At 36.9% G+C, this 17,389-nt stretch overlaps 1 protein-coding gene across 1 annotated transcript in view; it reads right to left on the bottom strand.

Moving 5' to 3' along the window:
* Positions 1-83: 83 nt before the first annotated feature.
* The window catches only part of LOC127842175 (metabotropic glutamate receptor 7-like), a 29,944-nt gene continuing 12,638 nt past the window's right edge, over positions 84-17,389 (bottom strand). The window contains exons 6-14 of the mRNA XM_052371533.1: positions 17,123-17,248; positions 11,177-11,256; positions 9,590-9,806; positions 8,914-9,062; positions 7,127-7,309; positions 5,585-5,701; positions 4,959-5,113; positions 2,276-3,236; positions 84-1,423 (exon numbers count right to left, since the gene is read on the bottom strand). Coding sequence (XP_052227493.1) covers positions 927-1,423; positions 2,276-3,236; positions 4,959-5,113; positions 5,585-5,701; positions 7,127-7,309; positions 8,914-9,062; positions 9,590-9,806; positions 11,177-11,256; positions 17,123-17,248 — 2,485 coding nt within the window. The 3' untranslated portion in view covers positions 84-926. The remainder of the gene's footprint in view (positions 1,424-2,275; positions 3,237-4,958; positions 5,114-5,584; positions 5,702-7,126; positions 7,310-8,913; positions 9,063-9,589; positions 9,807-11,176; positions 11,257-17,122; positions 17,249-17,389) is intronic.

Here is a 17,389-nt window from a genome sequence, read left to right as displayed (position 1 = left end):
ATAAATGTATTCCCTTAAAATGTTTAACCATAGAAGATGTACGGTGGAAGACTATTATGAAAGAGAAGACGCAAAAGTGTAACTTGTTGTAGTCTCTTTTTATTTCGAAATGTCAACGTAATTAGTATTTAGTTTTGAAAGGTTACCTGGAAAACACAATGTCGGATAATTGGATGGAGGCTGAGCAAAGATTGAATTTCGAATAATATATATTTTAAAATTGCGTTTATACCAGCTCCAATGTTTGGCGGATTTGAACTGTCTTTACCCGCCATACATTGTATGTTGGTCACTTCGGCCTAAGGCGACCGAGAAAACTCAAAAGCAATAATAATTTGCTTGCAATGCATTTAATTATTTCAATATTTCAATATTATTCAAACTAATATTGAGTGTTGATAAATATACTATGATAAACAGTGACTTGGCATGCATTAAAAATATATTTCAATTATATTTGAAATTTTAAAAAGCAGTCTCTAGTCAAGTTAGTTAACAAGATACTAACCAGGGAAATTCCCCAATAATTTTTAATAGTTCATCTCTTAGCATTACATTGAGGGAATGTGTTGGATTTGGTGGATTATCGATTTTAATTCACGAGTGATCATATAAAATATTTAAGATGATATTTTTACGAGTGGCGCAGCCAAGAGTGAAAATATTTATTTTTTATGATGACGAGTGAATTAAAATCGATATCCCAACGAATCCAAAAAAAATTCTTTTTATTTTATGTTTTTTGCACAGTTTATATACATTGTTAAAGAGTTTAATTAATTTAATTAACTGATATTTCTCTATAAACCACCGGAAAGCATAAAATAAAAATATGATTGTACATGGACACGTCATTCAATAAGTCAACGAACACATATCCAACAACAGATAATAATATGTGCATGAAAACGAACAAAAAACGTTCCTTAGAGATGAATGACCTTGAACCGTCTAGAGATGTCCTCGTTCGACGCCGAGGTGACCACTATGGTAGGATTGTGCGCAGCGTTCAGGCTCTTTGTCCGCTTCATCGTGCGGCGCCGCTGCTTCCGAGACCGGAAGGAGCGGAGTGAGCGCCTGGGAACGCCACCGGAAATGATCCCCGGACCAGTGTCCTCATCCGAGTTGTATTCATGACTTTTCTCGAGAAATTCTTTCAGTCTCAAATCGCCTAAATCCGTAGATTTCCGAACTGGGACGGGATATTGATGTATGTCCTCATTCGCGAATTGTTGATGGTCCGGTGAATCGGAAACCACGGACTTAACCGAGTAAAGGCTCTCGACTGATTTGCCAATGTTGTTAAGATTAACAGCGGAAATAGAAACTGGGAGGTTGGGTCCGTATTTCTTCGGCACTTGACAATTTATCATTGACGACGTCTGGGAACCGACAATAGGGTGTGAGGAGTGCCAGTTTGAAACTAAAATAACAGAAACATTACATGTTATAATTGATAGCACTCGTTACATTCGTTGTGAAAAAACAATTACATACGTTGCATTAGTTGTGAAAAAACAAATGAGCCTCGTTCTGAGAAAACTGGGCTTGATGCATGTGCATTAAGTGACGTCACAGATTAGCCTATGCAGTCCGCACAGGCTCATCAGGGACGACACTTTCCGCTTTTATGGTATTTTTAGTTTCAAGGAGGTCCTTCCTAACAAAAAAAATAAGTTCAGGCGGAAAGTGTCGTCCTTGATTAGCCTATGCAGACTGCACAGGCTAATCTGAGATGACTCTTAACGCACAAGCATTAAACCCAATTTTCTCAGAGAGCGGCTGAGTTATATTTTTAAACGAAGTTCCCCACGATAGCAAAGCGATTAGTTGCATCAAATCATTATCTTTTTCTTATGTATTTAAATACAAATGGAATGAGCGATGAAACGATAGCAAACACAAAATTTCCTTTTGGAAAAATAATTAATCAATGAGGTAAAATAAATGTGTCAAATTTAAAAAATGTAACTCGAGTAAAGTAAACAACACACAAGGCGATAATTAAGGCGTACGATATGGGCTTAAAGTCCGATTTAGTAAGTTGGATGTAGATAAGATTTATTTTACAATTTACTAGGTTCACACTATTAAATTTTGTTCGAGTGTTCATTTACTTTAATTTATTTACGAACTTTTTAGCCGTTTTAGCCTTTCTGTCGTGAATGCATGTAAACCAATTATGAGAATATTTCTAGATCGAGAACTCCTTATAGATGGTGTAAAGAAATTGTAAACATTAAAAAAGCGTATCACGATGATGATGCTCCATTACCTGCGCTTGTCATACGGCTGAGGTTGCGTATGTCTACATTCTCGTAACTGTTGCAAGTGCGCCGACGGGCCATGACGTTCTCGCGCGTGTTCTTCTGCGGTTTCAGCAGCACAATATACGCCTTGGTGACGAACAGCGTGATCAGCGTAATGGTGGCGTTCACGAAGGAAAAGAAGCAGAGCGCCCCAACCCGCAGGAAAATATTCGAGACAGACATGTACATTGCGATGAAGGCGATCCAGAGAATGCTGAACGAGTAGGAGCCGAACTCGATGTAGCGCGTCTCGTTGAAGCCGTCTGGCGTTTTACGCGTGCGCACCGCGTAGTAGACGCACGCGATCATCAGTAACATCGGGTAGATGAGCGAGATGATGTACGAGTGGCCGCGCGCGTCGCCGCACGAACGCACGTTGTCGGCGGGAGTCGGGTGTTCATGCACGACGTCAGCCGGCGCAAATATCAGCCAGAGCAAGAGTACCAGGATTTCCACGAACACTATCGCGCCTGTGATTAGCAACTGTGATTTAGCACTTATTAACGTAACTTTCTTTGGCTTACTAGTGTGTATGTTGAATACTCGGTAAATCCGGTTGGTTTTCACAAGAATGGCGGCGTAACAAATAGTGTAGCTAAGCCCGAGAAGCACCCTTGTGAAGGCACAAGACGTCGCCGTGGGGTAAGCGACGAATGCGAAGGTTGATGCGTATGAAAGCACCACACCGAACAGAAGTACGAAGCTCAGTTCCTTCCCCGAAGCCATTATGAGAGGAGTGTCCCGATGCCAGTAGAACAGCACTGCGATAAGACACGTGAAAATGATGCCAAGGCAGACAAACACCATGAATATTATTACAGTTTTATTACGCATGTTCATGCTTTTTTCCGGTATGTCCACACAACCGTTTTTTGATTGGTTGGTTGTCGTCCCGGCTTGGCACGCGATGCAAGTCTGGTTTTCATCCTGAATGACAAGAAACAGTTGTTTTAGTTCATACAACTATCCAAATAATTTTTAAAAATCTATTTTAAAACTTAAAAAACAAGTTGCACACAAGTCAACTTCAAAACCAACAACAATACTTCTACTACTACTTGTACTTCTACTACAACATTACTTCTACTACAACATGTACTACTACTACTACTACTTCTACTACATCAACTACTACTACTACTAATAATAATAATAATAATAACAAGAGATGTGTTTGTCGGAATCACAATGCCCCCTATTGCGCGGCTTTGAAGCCATAAATTTGACCTTTGACCTTGAAGGATGACCTTGACCTTGACCATTCACATCTCAAAATGTGCAGCTCCATGAGATACACCTGCAAGCCAAATATCAAGTTGCTATCTTTAATATTACAAAAGTCATGAAGAAAGTACTACTACTACTACTACTACTACTACTACTACTACTACTACTACTACTACTACTACTACTACTACTACTACTACTACTATTACTACAACTACTACTACTACTACTACTATTACTACTACTATTACTACTACTACTACTACTACTACTACTACTACTACTACTACTACTACTACTACTACGTCTACTACTACTACTACTACTACTACTACTACTACTACTACTACTACTACTACTACTACTACTACTACTACTACTTCTACTTCTACTACTACTACTACTACTACTACTACTACTACTACTACTACTACTACTACTACTACTAATACTACTAATATTACTACCACTACTACCACTACTACCACTTCTACCACTTCTACCACTACTACCACTACTACCACTACTACCACTTCTCCCACTACTACCACTACTACCACTACTACCACTACTACCACTACTACCACTTCTACTACTACTACCACTACTACCACTGCTACCACTGCTACCACTACTACCACTACTACCACTACTACCACTACTACCACTACTTCCACCACTACCACTACTACCACTACTACCACTGCTACCAATACTACCACTTCTACCACTACTACCACTTCTACCACTAATACCACTACTACCACTACTACCACTACTACTACTACCACCACTACTACCACTACTACCACTACTACCACTGCTACCACTACTGCCACTACTACCACTGCTACCACTACTACCACTACTACCACTACTACCACTACTACCACTACTACCACTACCACCACTACCACCACTACCTCCACTACCACTACCACCAAATATTACAAAAGTCATGAAGAAAGTACTACTACTACTACTACTACTACTACTACTACTACTACTACTACTACTACTACTACTACTACTACTACTACTACTACTACTTCTACTTCTACTACTACTACTTCTACTACTACTACTTCTACTCCTACTACTACTACTTCTCATACTACTTCTTCTACTACTACTACAACTACTACTACTTCTACTACCACTACTACTACTACTACTACTACTACTACTACTACTACTACTACTACTACTACTACTACTACTACTACTACTACTACTACTACTACTACTACTACTACTACTACTACTACTACTACTACTACTACTGCTGCTACGTCTACTACTAATTCTAATGCTTCTACTATCACTACTTCTACCACGTTTGCTACTGATATTTATTCTTCCGCTTAAACCACCATTCCCACAATATTTCGATGTTAATACAACCAGAGAATAACAACATACGTGAAGATACTCGAACTGTGCGCATGCGCGGCACGACCAGCAGCAGTTTCTTCCGGCTATCGGCTGCTTCGCCTCCCCAGGCCGACACGGTGAAGAACACGTGGACGCTCGGTAGCCGAGAGATCCGTTATTTTTAAACCAGTTTAAAGCGTTGCCTGGAAACATCCGATTATCGGATCAATAAATTGGCATTTATTATAATAAAGGTTGAAATAACACAACATTATCAGATGGTCAGAGATTTTCAAGTATTTCGCCGAATAAATGCAGTTCTGTTAAACGACTACCACCACAATGAACATATGTGGTTAGAGATTGTTATTGTAGAAATAATGCTTGAATATCTTAGTGTGTTGTCTAATAAAGAAACACTCGACACGACGTTTAGATGAACTCTTAGATACCACATACTGTTAGAGTCTCCCACCTCCCTTCACTCGTAGATACCACATACCGTCAATGTCTCCCACCTCTTTCCACTCGTAGATACCACATACCGTCAATGTCTCCAACCCACCGTCACTCGCAGATACCACTTACCGTCAATGTATCCAACCTACCGTCACTCGTAGATACAACATACCATAAATTCCTCCCACCTCCATCCACTCGTAGATACCACATACCGTTATTGTCTCCCACCTCCCTCCACGTGTAGACACTCTCGTTCCGGAAGTACTGCAAAACGCTGTAACGGACTGGACCGTCAGTGTTGTTGAACTTGAATTCAAAGTCTGCTGGATCTTAAACCGAAAGCATTTGCGTAAAGTGTCGTTCCGCATTTACATGTGCAGCCCGCACAAGCTAATCAGAGACGACACTTTCCGATTTTTGGTATTTTCCATGTAAAGGAAGTCTCTTCTTGAGGACATTACAGTTTAGAAGGAATAGTGGCGTCACTAATCAGCATAAAGCTTATTTTCCCAGAACGTTTGGTATCAAATTTGAAACCTGCTTGTCTAGAAACCGTATAAAGGAAAGTAAACGTTTTTGGACTAAAACGATTTCTCTAAAAATGAAGTTTTTGAGTAATAGTGTATCGTCTTCTTAAAGCGTCATATTTTATGCCACAACAAGATTTGTGAAAACAACAAGAAAACAATCGTCTAGCATTATTAACCCTTACATTTTTGAAGAGCCAGTTTTATTTGTGTTGTAAGTGAAAAATAACTCCCGTAATTTTCGTGTCGTTTACTTTTATTGCACTTATTTAAATGCTTGGAAAAAAGTCGCTATTCAATTATAAAAAGTTTTTCAATAGCAGACACAAGTGTATTTCTACACAAAACACTCACACGATGTCAAACGTATTACAAAATCAGACAAATATTTTTGATAACTTATCCATATTCCCCTTGTAACACACCACTTTAAGGACAAAACCACTTGAAGCTTTCAGTAACAATGAGTGTCTTGTTCTGAGAAAATTGGGCTTAATGCATGTGCGTAAACTGTCGTCCCAGATTAGCCTGTGCAGTCAGCACAGACTAATCAGGGACGACACTTTCCGCTGTTATGGTATTTTTAGTTTCAAGGAAGTCCCTCCTTGCCGAAAATCAAGTTTAGGCGGAAAGTGTCGTCCCTGATTAGCCTGTGCGGACTGCACAGGCTAATCTGGGATGACACTTTGCGCACATGCATTATTCCCAGTTTTCCCAGAACACGACTCATTAAGTCATTGACTTGAGTAATTCTATAGAGACAGTGCAAATAAGTAATCAGTTTTGGACACACAGAATAATCTTAAGTGGTCCAATTCTGATCGATTACAGTTCACATACATTGAGTTAAACAATACAATTCTCGTATAAACATGTCTTCTTAATCAACGTTTATTAACATTCAAAGCATTTATAATACACAACAATGAGTTTACATATATAATATAAATTTAAATAACGAGGCTTCATTTAAAACTATTTCAGCATTATAGACACATATTATATCTGCAAAAACGGGTCTTTATGCATGGGCGTAAATAAGCCTAAATAAATCGAACGTCGAAGACATATGGTGCCACTCTCGAGATCATTTCGTCGTATTAATAATCAATTTTCATTGGTTTTGAGAATGCTGCCTTAGTAGAACTTGAAAGATTAATCTCTATGTCTTTAAAGGAACACCATATCCACTATACTTTCACAATATGTAACAGTATTCATACATGCCTTTAAAAGTGACATTCTTGAGATATCCTTGCAGCATGAGGTCTTCGGGCTTTGCCTTTTCCATAGCGGGACAAACACCTTTCACCTGGCCACACAAGCGTCTGTGCCATTTTTTCAAGGCGTGTGCGAATGCATATACAGCGTCCATTGTTGCGTAGGTGTTCAGGTTGCGTTGGTATTTACCTGTATGGGAAAAAGAGTCCATCAATTTCTTAAGTTTAACCATTGGTTTATGGGGAAACACCCCCATCGGTTTATTGGGAAATGTATTCCATCGATTAACATGTAAATGGGTATACACTTGACAGAGTTCATTTGATAATTGGTCTATACTGTACAGAGTCCATTGGATTATGGGTATAAAATGTACAGAGTCCGTTGGATTATGGGTATACAATGTACAGAGTCCATTTGATTATGGGTATACAATATACAGAGTCCATTTGATTATGGGTATACAATGTACAGAGTCCATTTGATAATGGATATACAATGTACAGAGTCCAGTGGATTATATGTATACAATATACTGAGTCCATTTGATTATGGGTATACAATATACAGAGTCCATAGGATTGTCGGTATACACTGTACAGAGTTCATTGGATTGTGGGTATACACTGTACAGAGTCCATTTGATTATGGGTATACAATACACAAAGTCCATTGAATTATGGGTATACAATATACAGAGTCCATATGATTATGGGTATACAATATACAGATTCCATTTGATTATGGATATACAAAGTACAGAGTCCATTGGATTATGGGTATACAATATACAGAGTCCATAGGATTATGGGTATACAATGTACAGAGTATATTTGATTATGGGTATACAATGTTCAGAGTCCATTGGATTATGGGTATACAATATAAAGAGTCCATTGATTTATGGGTATACAATATACAGAGTCCATTGGAGTATGGGTATACAATATACAGATTCCATTGGATTATGGGTATGCAATGTACATAGTCCATTTGATTATGGATATACAATGTACAGAGTCCATATTATTATGGGTATACAATATACAGAGTCCATTGGAATATGGGTATACAATATACAGAGTCCATTGGATTGTTGTTATACAATGTACAGAGTCCATTTGATTATGGTTATACAATATACAGAGTTTGTGTTTTTGACTAACTAGAGTATATCTTTACAGAGGTAATCACAGAGAAACACCATACAGATCCCATCGGTTTATTTGGGAAAAGTGTATTTTTAATGGTCAAACGGAGATCATTGGTTACTTTTCAACTCATAAACTTTAAATAAAATTATAAAAACCTTAAATAAATGTTCAAACCAAGGAATAATTCTATATAAGTTTTAAGAGCTTTCTGAGAGTATGAATAACGATGACATATGGTAGTTGAAATAGCAATATTCTAGCGGTTTGATGGCTGACAAAATGACCATACGCCAGAACAACTAACATTCAGACACAAACACGAAAAATATACCCGTCAAAATAACAATTATAAAAAAAATATTTGTGAGGTGTTTTCGTTTTGCCGCCTTTGTCCGCCATCACGTCAGGACGATATGGTAGAAAGCAACCACCAACGTGACATTTTGTATTTTTCAAAAAGACGTATGCTTATTATTAATTCGAATCCCGGCCACATGTTTTGTACGTAACTGTTTAAAGTGAGCATGCGACAGCACTTCCTTGATAGGCACATTAAATTTTTGCATAATAAGTGTCCATTGAAAGCAACGTCGTATCAGCTTTCTTTGCACAATGCTTCTATGATATACATGTACGTACCTTTCTCGGACAATTCAAGGTTCGGATCACACGATGGTACATGCTTCATCTTTTCGGGATTGATGGCGTTACTGACGAAGGAACAGTTGAAGATTTGTTCCCAGTACTTCTTGAACCATGGGTTCCGTGTATTTGTGTCGGGACGTAGTCTGAAAGCATGTAAACATAGCAGTACACGTGGACATGATTAAATATTTGAGTTGTGAATAGATGTAAAAGTGATTGAATTTACGATGATGTGATTGATAACAAATAATTCATTGTAAAGTATATACTTCATTTTAAAGGAAGTTTATTTTTGTTTTGTTTTAGAGTCTACGAGCTATATGTTAAGCAGTTACCAATTCATATCATTAAGAAAACGACAAACCTTTCTACAATCAAAATATGATAACATGTCCATGCTTCCCTTATGCTGTTTGCTTTGTGTTCAAAACACACATATTCAATTCAAAATAAGACATCAGTAAAACAAACAACCAGATGAGCATACTAAGACATCGCTTTCCTACAACTCTTTTTTTTAAACTTTGACTCTTGATTATTTCAAATATGAACTTTGATTCTTCTGAGATGATGGGGAAAAAGGAGAGAAAAACATGACACTCAGCTGTGTTTGCCTCCTGGTCAGTTTCGATCTTTTCTTTTCGAATCACAAGCAAACCCTTATACTTACTTGAGAAAATATTCGTCAAAATCAGTGATGTTCCGTATTTTGTGCTGGACCCCAATGGTACCATTCACAATGTCCTGAACCTCCGTTGGGACACTTCTTCCGGTCCAGGCGTCACTCCCCACCCACTGGAAATGATTCTGGAATTCCATCTTGTCGACAATTCGGAAGATTTTATTTACGATGTCGTCCGATGCAAATAGGATAACAACCGTCTTTCCTGAGACAAAAACAATATGTCTCAAAACATTATATAGCTCACCAACATCGGCCTGGCCAAGTATTCGCCAAACTATTTGTCCAAAAATACATGATATTCTTTAGGTTGGGATATTCAAGAATTGTTGTATGTTGAGTCAAACATCAACCACGTCTGTCTAATTTATCATCATATAGAGCATTTCATTAATGATAGAATACTAGTGGTAGCCTGTATATATTTTAACGATTGACGAATTTTTCTTGCTTATTAGTCTATATGTTATCTTAAATCTCAAATTCGGTTGGTGAATACGAAAAATGGTACTTGCAAACTCATTTGAATTTGAGAACATGCCAGGTGAATTTCATACTCATACTCTATGTTGTTGATGAAGAGATTCGTGAGATAAATAACAACAAAACAATAGAAAATTTGAATACTCTTGTACTTATTTTAACCGAAATCATATATGGAATTTAATGTATTCAGCGTTAATCAACTTACCGGTTATTCAATTATATATGTCAATCAGTGTCGGGTACATTAAGTTATATTATTCAAGCGGTAAATACTAAGAAATAGAATAATATAATTAGTCACGATATATATGATTATTGTGTTGAATTTGGCTTACATAAATTACTTGAAGTTATTAAAAATGACATGACCAAATATTGCCACAAACAATATTAAAAGTAAGTTAATTAATAACCTTATAAAAGTTAAAAATGAAGAAAATTACACACAGTCAAAAGCTCTCTAGAGATGTCGACGACATTCATTACTTCATGCATGTCTTTAAAAACGAAACAGTTTTAAATAAAATGAAAATTATTGTTTGCTGCAATTTTAATGATAATTTAAAAAAAAACATTCATGTGATAGTTTTTGCTTAACTGTGTATTTAATTATGGAACCGGTTTACCTACAAGCAAATAACAGGTTGAGAAACAGAACAGTCCTATGAACCCTATATTATACGATTTTTTCTGGCTTAGGGGTTTCCGGACTTTCTTGCAAACGCATGATCACATACAAAAATCATGAGGTTAACATGACACATATAAAATACGTTCAGTCGCCAACATTGACCCGATGGGAACTTGATTAGCATAAATGACTCGCTCTGTACTATATTTATCTATGTACTCAGTTTTGTTCGTAGGCATTTTGCACGAGATGTTTGGCAGAACAAACAAAACACTTATCTGGTCATATTATTATTTTTCTAACTTGATTATAGTTACGAAACTAATGTATTCATCATAATGGTACTATAATATATTCGGGACTGAGAGTTCAGAGAGTTTGAATGATGTTGAAATTTTCACTGCCGAATGTTAGTTTCGCGACATCCTTGCTGATAAAAGTCAAAGGTAGACTCTCACCTTCTGTATTGTTATGACGTCTCAGTGATTTTATGGCGTCTTCCAACTGCCGTTGGTTGGCATCTTCGGAAGAAACAAATCTATTTAACAAAGCGAAAAAATATATATTAAAAAATACATTATGTAGATAATATATCGATGAACAAAAACATATTGCATATTTAAAATATATACATTTATTGAAGGATAGAACGTTTAAAGCCCACAAACACTCAAAATCAACGAATGTTTCGTAAACTATTTCGAAAAGTTATTGCTCCTTATAGCAATAGCTGAATTTCCACGCTATATGTGGTATACTTATGTAGAGCATTCATTAGCGAACGCGAGATTGGCTTCGATAAGCTTCGAAGTTGTCGCCATCTGAGGCAGACGTGCTTTATGTGATCTTGTTTTTCTTGATTTGTGTGTGGACTAAACGGTGACAATTATCGAATTTACCTATGTATCCATGAAGAACATAGTCGCTGTTGTATTGTGTGTCTATGTTTCTATTGTGTCATTATTAGAAAGATTCATATCGTTAGTAACAAAAGACTTTTCTCCAAATATCATCATTTTGGATACAACGTTACGGACATATAACAGATTTTTTGGTGAACATTGGTCAGTTCATAGCAAACAATAGGGGATTAAGTCGCCTTCAACCCCAGGTAATCAAAGCTATTTGTGAACTCAACATCGCCCGGAGCTAGAAACGTCGGAGAGGCAAACGCGTAGGGATTAAATAGAGGATATTTGTTGGATTCGGTGGAATATCGATTTTAATTCACGAGTGATCATAGAAAATACTATTTTCACGAGTTGCGCAGCCACGAGTGAAAATTTATATTTTCTATGAGCACGAGTGAATTAAAATCGATATTCCACCGAATCCAACAAATTTTCTTTTTATTTTATGCTTGTTTTCACAGTTTATATACATTTTTAAAGAGTTTAACTAAAGAATTTCGCCGGGATAATGACGACATTTCGTCAAAAAAATGACGTCATTTCACAGTAAACAGTGAAAATTATCGATAATTTTCACAGATAATTTTCATTGTTTGAAACAGTGAAATTATCAGTTTTAATTCACTGATATTTCTCTATAAACCACCGGAAAGCATAAAATAAAAAGGTTATATTGCAACCTAACGGTTCAAATCATCTAAATCTTATCTACCCAAAAACGGTCAGTATTGTTAGCAAACAGCGTGAACAGATGAACTGTGTAAATCTAAACTGCCGGTCAGTGGAGAATAAAGATGTGCTAATTGGTCAATATTTGAGAGAGAATAAAAGCGATTTTGCACTTTTAACCGAGACATGGTATACGGATGATGAACAATATAAATTTGAATGTTTAGATTTGAATCAAAACGGATACAAAATAAGTGTTGCAAATAGACAAAACAGAATAGGTGGTGGCATCGCTGTTGTATGTAAAAGTAATATAAATATGGTTCTACTGAAACGCGGCTGTAAAAGAAGTTTTGAGTTCGGCATATGGAAGCTAGTATTCAAAAACATTACAATACATGTCATTGGCGTATACAGGCCCCCGTCATTATCAACAGTAAGTCAGTTTGTCAGAGATTTTTGCGACTTTTCTGAAACAATTCTCCCGTCATACTCCAATATTCTTATATCTGGTGATTTTAATATTCAAATCGATGAGAACAATAGCCTTGTCGTTTTGGAATTTCAGGAATGTCTTGTTGCCTTGGGTCTAGACCAGCATGTAGATTTTATCACTCATATCGGTGGGCATATTTAAGATTTGGTCATCACTGAGTCAGTTCAGGTTGTTACTATAAAAAAAATGCGAAAAGGGACCATCGATTTCGGATCATTTTGCAGTGAAGATTACTCTCGACATAGAAAAGGAAAACATAATACGAAAATCAGTTACAAAAAGAGACTTTAGAAAAATTGACAAAGAGTCGTTCTCGCGTGATTAACAAGATATTAATTTTGATGCTGATGATGTCGATGGTTACGTCATTTCTTTTAAATCGCAAATTTAAAGCACAATTGAGAAGCATGCGCCTTGTAAGTAAGTTATGGAAATCTGTAGAGCTCCAAAACCATGGTTCGACGAAGATATGTACCGATTGAAATGTGCAGCGAGAAAGGCCGAACAATATTGGTTACGACATAAAACTAGGGATCTTTATGAACAGTTCATACACTTGACAACAAATTATGTAAACGCGCTAAAACGCGAGAAAACGACAATTTTAAATGATAAAATTGCTGGTGCTAAAGGAGATAAGAAGCGATTGTACGGTTTAGTGTCGGAACTCACTGAAACGAAGTCGACGAATCCATATCCGAACTGCGAAACTTATAATGAGTCATGTTAACAATTTGCTGATTTTTTTCTTCAAAAGATTCAAAACATTCGTGACTCTCTTAGTACATTTGAAAACGTTCAACCAACAAACAAAAATGTTCATTGTTGCAGTTATTTGAATATCGTTACCATGACGAGATACGGAAATGATTGGGGAGATGAAAACCACATCATGCGAGTTAGATATCTTCCCCACTGATATTTTAAAATCTCATATAAACGCTCTTCTTCCTTTTATCACTAACCTGGTAAACATGTCACTGCGACAAGGAGTGTTTCCTAGCACATTCAAACACGCCATTGTTCGTCCACTTCTAAAAAAGGCTGGCTTAGATCTTGATCTTTCAAATTATAGACCTGTGAGTAATCTGGCCTTTCTCTCAAAACTGATTGAAAAAGCAGTGTTACTTCGTTTAAATGTACATGTCTACCGAAGAACCAATCCGCCTACCATCGGCATCATTCCTGCGAATCTGCCTTACTGAGGCTCGTAAATGACATATTGGCAGGCATGGAAAACCAGGAAGTTACAGCCGTGATCGCCATTGACCTTAGTGCAGCCTTTGATACCGTGGACCACGACATTTTGGTTGACGTGCTTCAGGCCTATTATGGTCTTCAAGACACCGCACTTGCTTGGATGAACTCATATTTGAGGGGTCGTTGTTGCACTGTTCATGCGAATGACGGACGGTCAACGGCGCGCCCCCTGCAGTGCAGTGTACCACAAGGAAGTTGCTTAGGACCATGGTTATACCTTGCCTATGCTGGTACTCTATTTAATGTCATCCCAGAAAATATATTAGTATATGGGTTTGCTGATGATTGCATTGCCAAGACAACTTTTAAGCCGTCCACTTCAAATGAAAAGAACGCAATCACTGAACTTGAAAAATGTGCATTTACTATTAACCACTGGATGAATACAAATAAATTAAAAATGAACACATCACAAACTGAGTTTATTCTCTTTGGCAATCGAAAACAACTCCAGAAAATCCATACAAAGGAAGTAAACATTGCAGGGGGCATAATCCAGCGAGAGAGCGAGAGCCAACAATACGGTACCTTGGTGCATTCCTTGATGAATCCCTAAGTTTCAAAAAACATGTATCAATGAAATGTCGTTCTGCCATATTAAACTACTTTAGGATCAAAAGCATAAGAAAATATCTTACAAGACAGTCCGCAGAAATTCTCATTGCCACCCTTGTTCTATCACACCTTGACTATTGTAACGTAATTCTGTACGGTGTGGCAGAGTGCGAAATCAACAAAATGCAACGAATTCAGAATATGTGCGCCAAATTGGTTTTACAACGAAGCAAGTTTGACAGTTCGAAACAAGCGTTATATGAGTTGCACTGGTTGCCGATCAAAGCAAGGATACTCTTCAAACTACTTACATTCATGTACAAGTGCTCAAATGATGAGGCCCCGACTTACCTCACTGAACTGCTCACGAAACATACTCCAAATAGACAAGGTCTGCGGTCATGCGGCTATAACATGGACCCATATGACGTTCCGTTCAATAAGCGAAAGACATTCAGTGACAGGAGCTTCAGTACCGCTGGGCCGAGACTTTGGAATTCCTTGCCTCAGAATCTTAGACAATCGAATTCTAAAGAATCTTTTAAGAAGAATTTAAAAACTTACCTTTTCCGTGATTTTTATGCATTTTTCTGAGATTATGTATTTAAATCGAAATACCGTATGTGGTTCAATGTTTTAAATAACCCCGAAGTTATCTCTTTTACCAGGTTTATCATTGGATTATTATTTATATATTGTTTAACTTGCTTTATTTTCAGCTTATTGTTAAACGCCATAATTGAATACTTTTACCAGGTTTATCATTGGTTTATTATTTATATACTGTTGAACTCGTTTTATTTTCAGCTTATTGTTAAACGCCATTGAATTCTTTTACCAGGTTTATCATTGGTTTATTATTTATATATTGTTTAACTTGTTTTATTTTCAGCTTATTGTAAAACGCCATTGAACATGTATTTTCATAGCAATTGGCGTTTAAGCAAATAAACAAGTTTCCAGTTTCAAGTTTCAAACACGACGTAGTTCTCTTGAAGGCACACAATGACATAGAATTACAACAGTGATTCACCGTAAAAGATATCATTTGAAGGTGCAACGGCAAAATTCCGGCATTAATCTTCGTTTTCGTTCGTAGCATCGCACCTCTGGGCAAGCAAACAATTCGCATAATCAAGAAACCGAATATATACAGTTATATACATGTGGTTTGTTTCATATCAATTCACTAACAAAAAGGGTAGGTTTGCTGTGAAGTTCCATGTTAGTTGTAGATTATTAAAGGAACGGTTAGTTGCAAAAATAAAAAACGGAATGTCAATCCCTGACACAAGAGCCCTAACAAAAGTGTAAAAGTGAATGGTATCAACTATGACATAAAGCAGCGAACTGATTACATTTAAAATCAACAAAAGACCCAGGTCGGGTCATTCTTCTGAAAGGTTGGGTAACATGAAACATACATCTTTTTTTCCCTGCATCTTTTATGCACCCGAGTCCTTTGGAAAATACCCAGAAACAACGGATAACAATGAATATTAGACGCAACAGAGAAAATAAGTGTCTAATACAAGTTGAAAATTCTTATTCATTTTGACTAACTTTCAAAATGAATGCAAATGCAAATGCTCTTTAAACTTCAATAAATCTAGGGTTAAAAAGTACAGCAAGAGCATGTTAAACACAATCTAAATGGGAATGTAAATTAAAGTATGATAACAGATAGAGCTAATTAGTGATTGACACAAAATAAAACTTCTTAATGCGTTTAAAGTTTGATATATTTTAGAGGTCACTTAGTAATTCACATGATGTATTGTTTCGAGTCTTCTGCTCATGACATTATTGTATTGCATTGACGTATAGACTTGAGAGTCAACAAAGGATCTTTGGCAATTGGATCTCAGCGAATGTCGTCTTCATTCACAAGTGTATATACATAAAACATTGAAACAGGAAGCTTATCACTCAAACGTGCTTCATATAGATAAACGTATAAATAACCGTGGTTGTTGTATTGTTAAGTAGTCAAGATGTAGTGCTTTCTTTGTATGATTGGCAAAGTAAATGTATTGGGATTTATCAATACTAGTATTTTACGTGCACATTTGTACGTTTAATTTGTTTTATCAGTGTCATGCTAAACATATTTTAGGAAAAAAAATCATCAGTCGAAAAATGACCACGGTTAGGTCTTGATAGCCCATTACCTTTAAACACTTATCACATGTAGCCGGAAATTGAAATTCTGGACACAAGTTTATAGAATTGAACCACGCTGTGGGAACAGCGGGCTTAGTCCTCGCACGTAAAGTATCGTCACAGATTCGCCTGTGCATCTCACACGTGCTAATCTAAGACGTCACTTTCCGCTTCGACTGGATTTTCGTTGAGAAGTTTTTTTTGTAAACTAAACAATCCATAAAAAAGAGACTGCATATGATAATATTGGACGACACTTTACGCACGTGCATTTAGGTTCAATTGTATACTTAACTGATTATCAAAAGACTCTTCTCCGTGTATTAGATTTAAAATACATAATAATTTACCGTTTGACTTTAACCGCTTCAGCGATACAGATCTTCTCCTTGCTGGCCAGCACAAGCTCCTGGTAGCCCCTGTCACCATAACTGGTGTCCTCGTAAACACAGGTCACGTACGTCCACTGGAAACGCCTGCAAGCAGACGGTAATGTCATTGAATACGAATAAAGGTAATTTATCGCTTTTGTTTAATTCCCCCATCCCTCAAAAATACATATAGTCAAACTGCAGTGCATTCACGTAACGTAAAGTTATTGACGTGTACGAGTGATA

The sequence above is a fragment of the Dreissena polymorpha genome, chromosome 8, assembly GCF_020536995.1.
Source record: "Dreissena polymorpha isolate Duluth1 chromosome 8, UMN_Dpol_1.0, whole genome shotgun sequence".
NCBI lineage: Eukaryota > Metazoa > Mollusca > Bivalvia > Myida > Dreissenidae > Dreissena > Dreissena polymorpha.
Note: the sequence above shows the minus strand (reverse complement) of the source record. Positions and strands in the feature narration are given on the sequence as shown.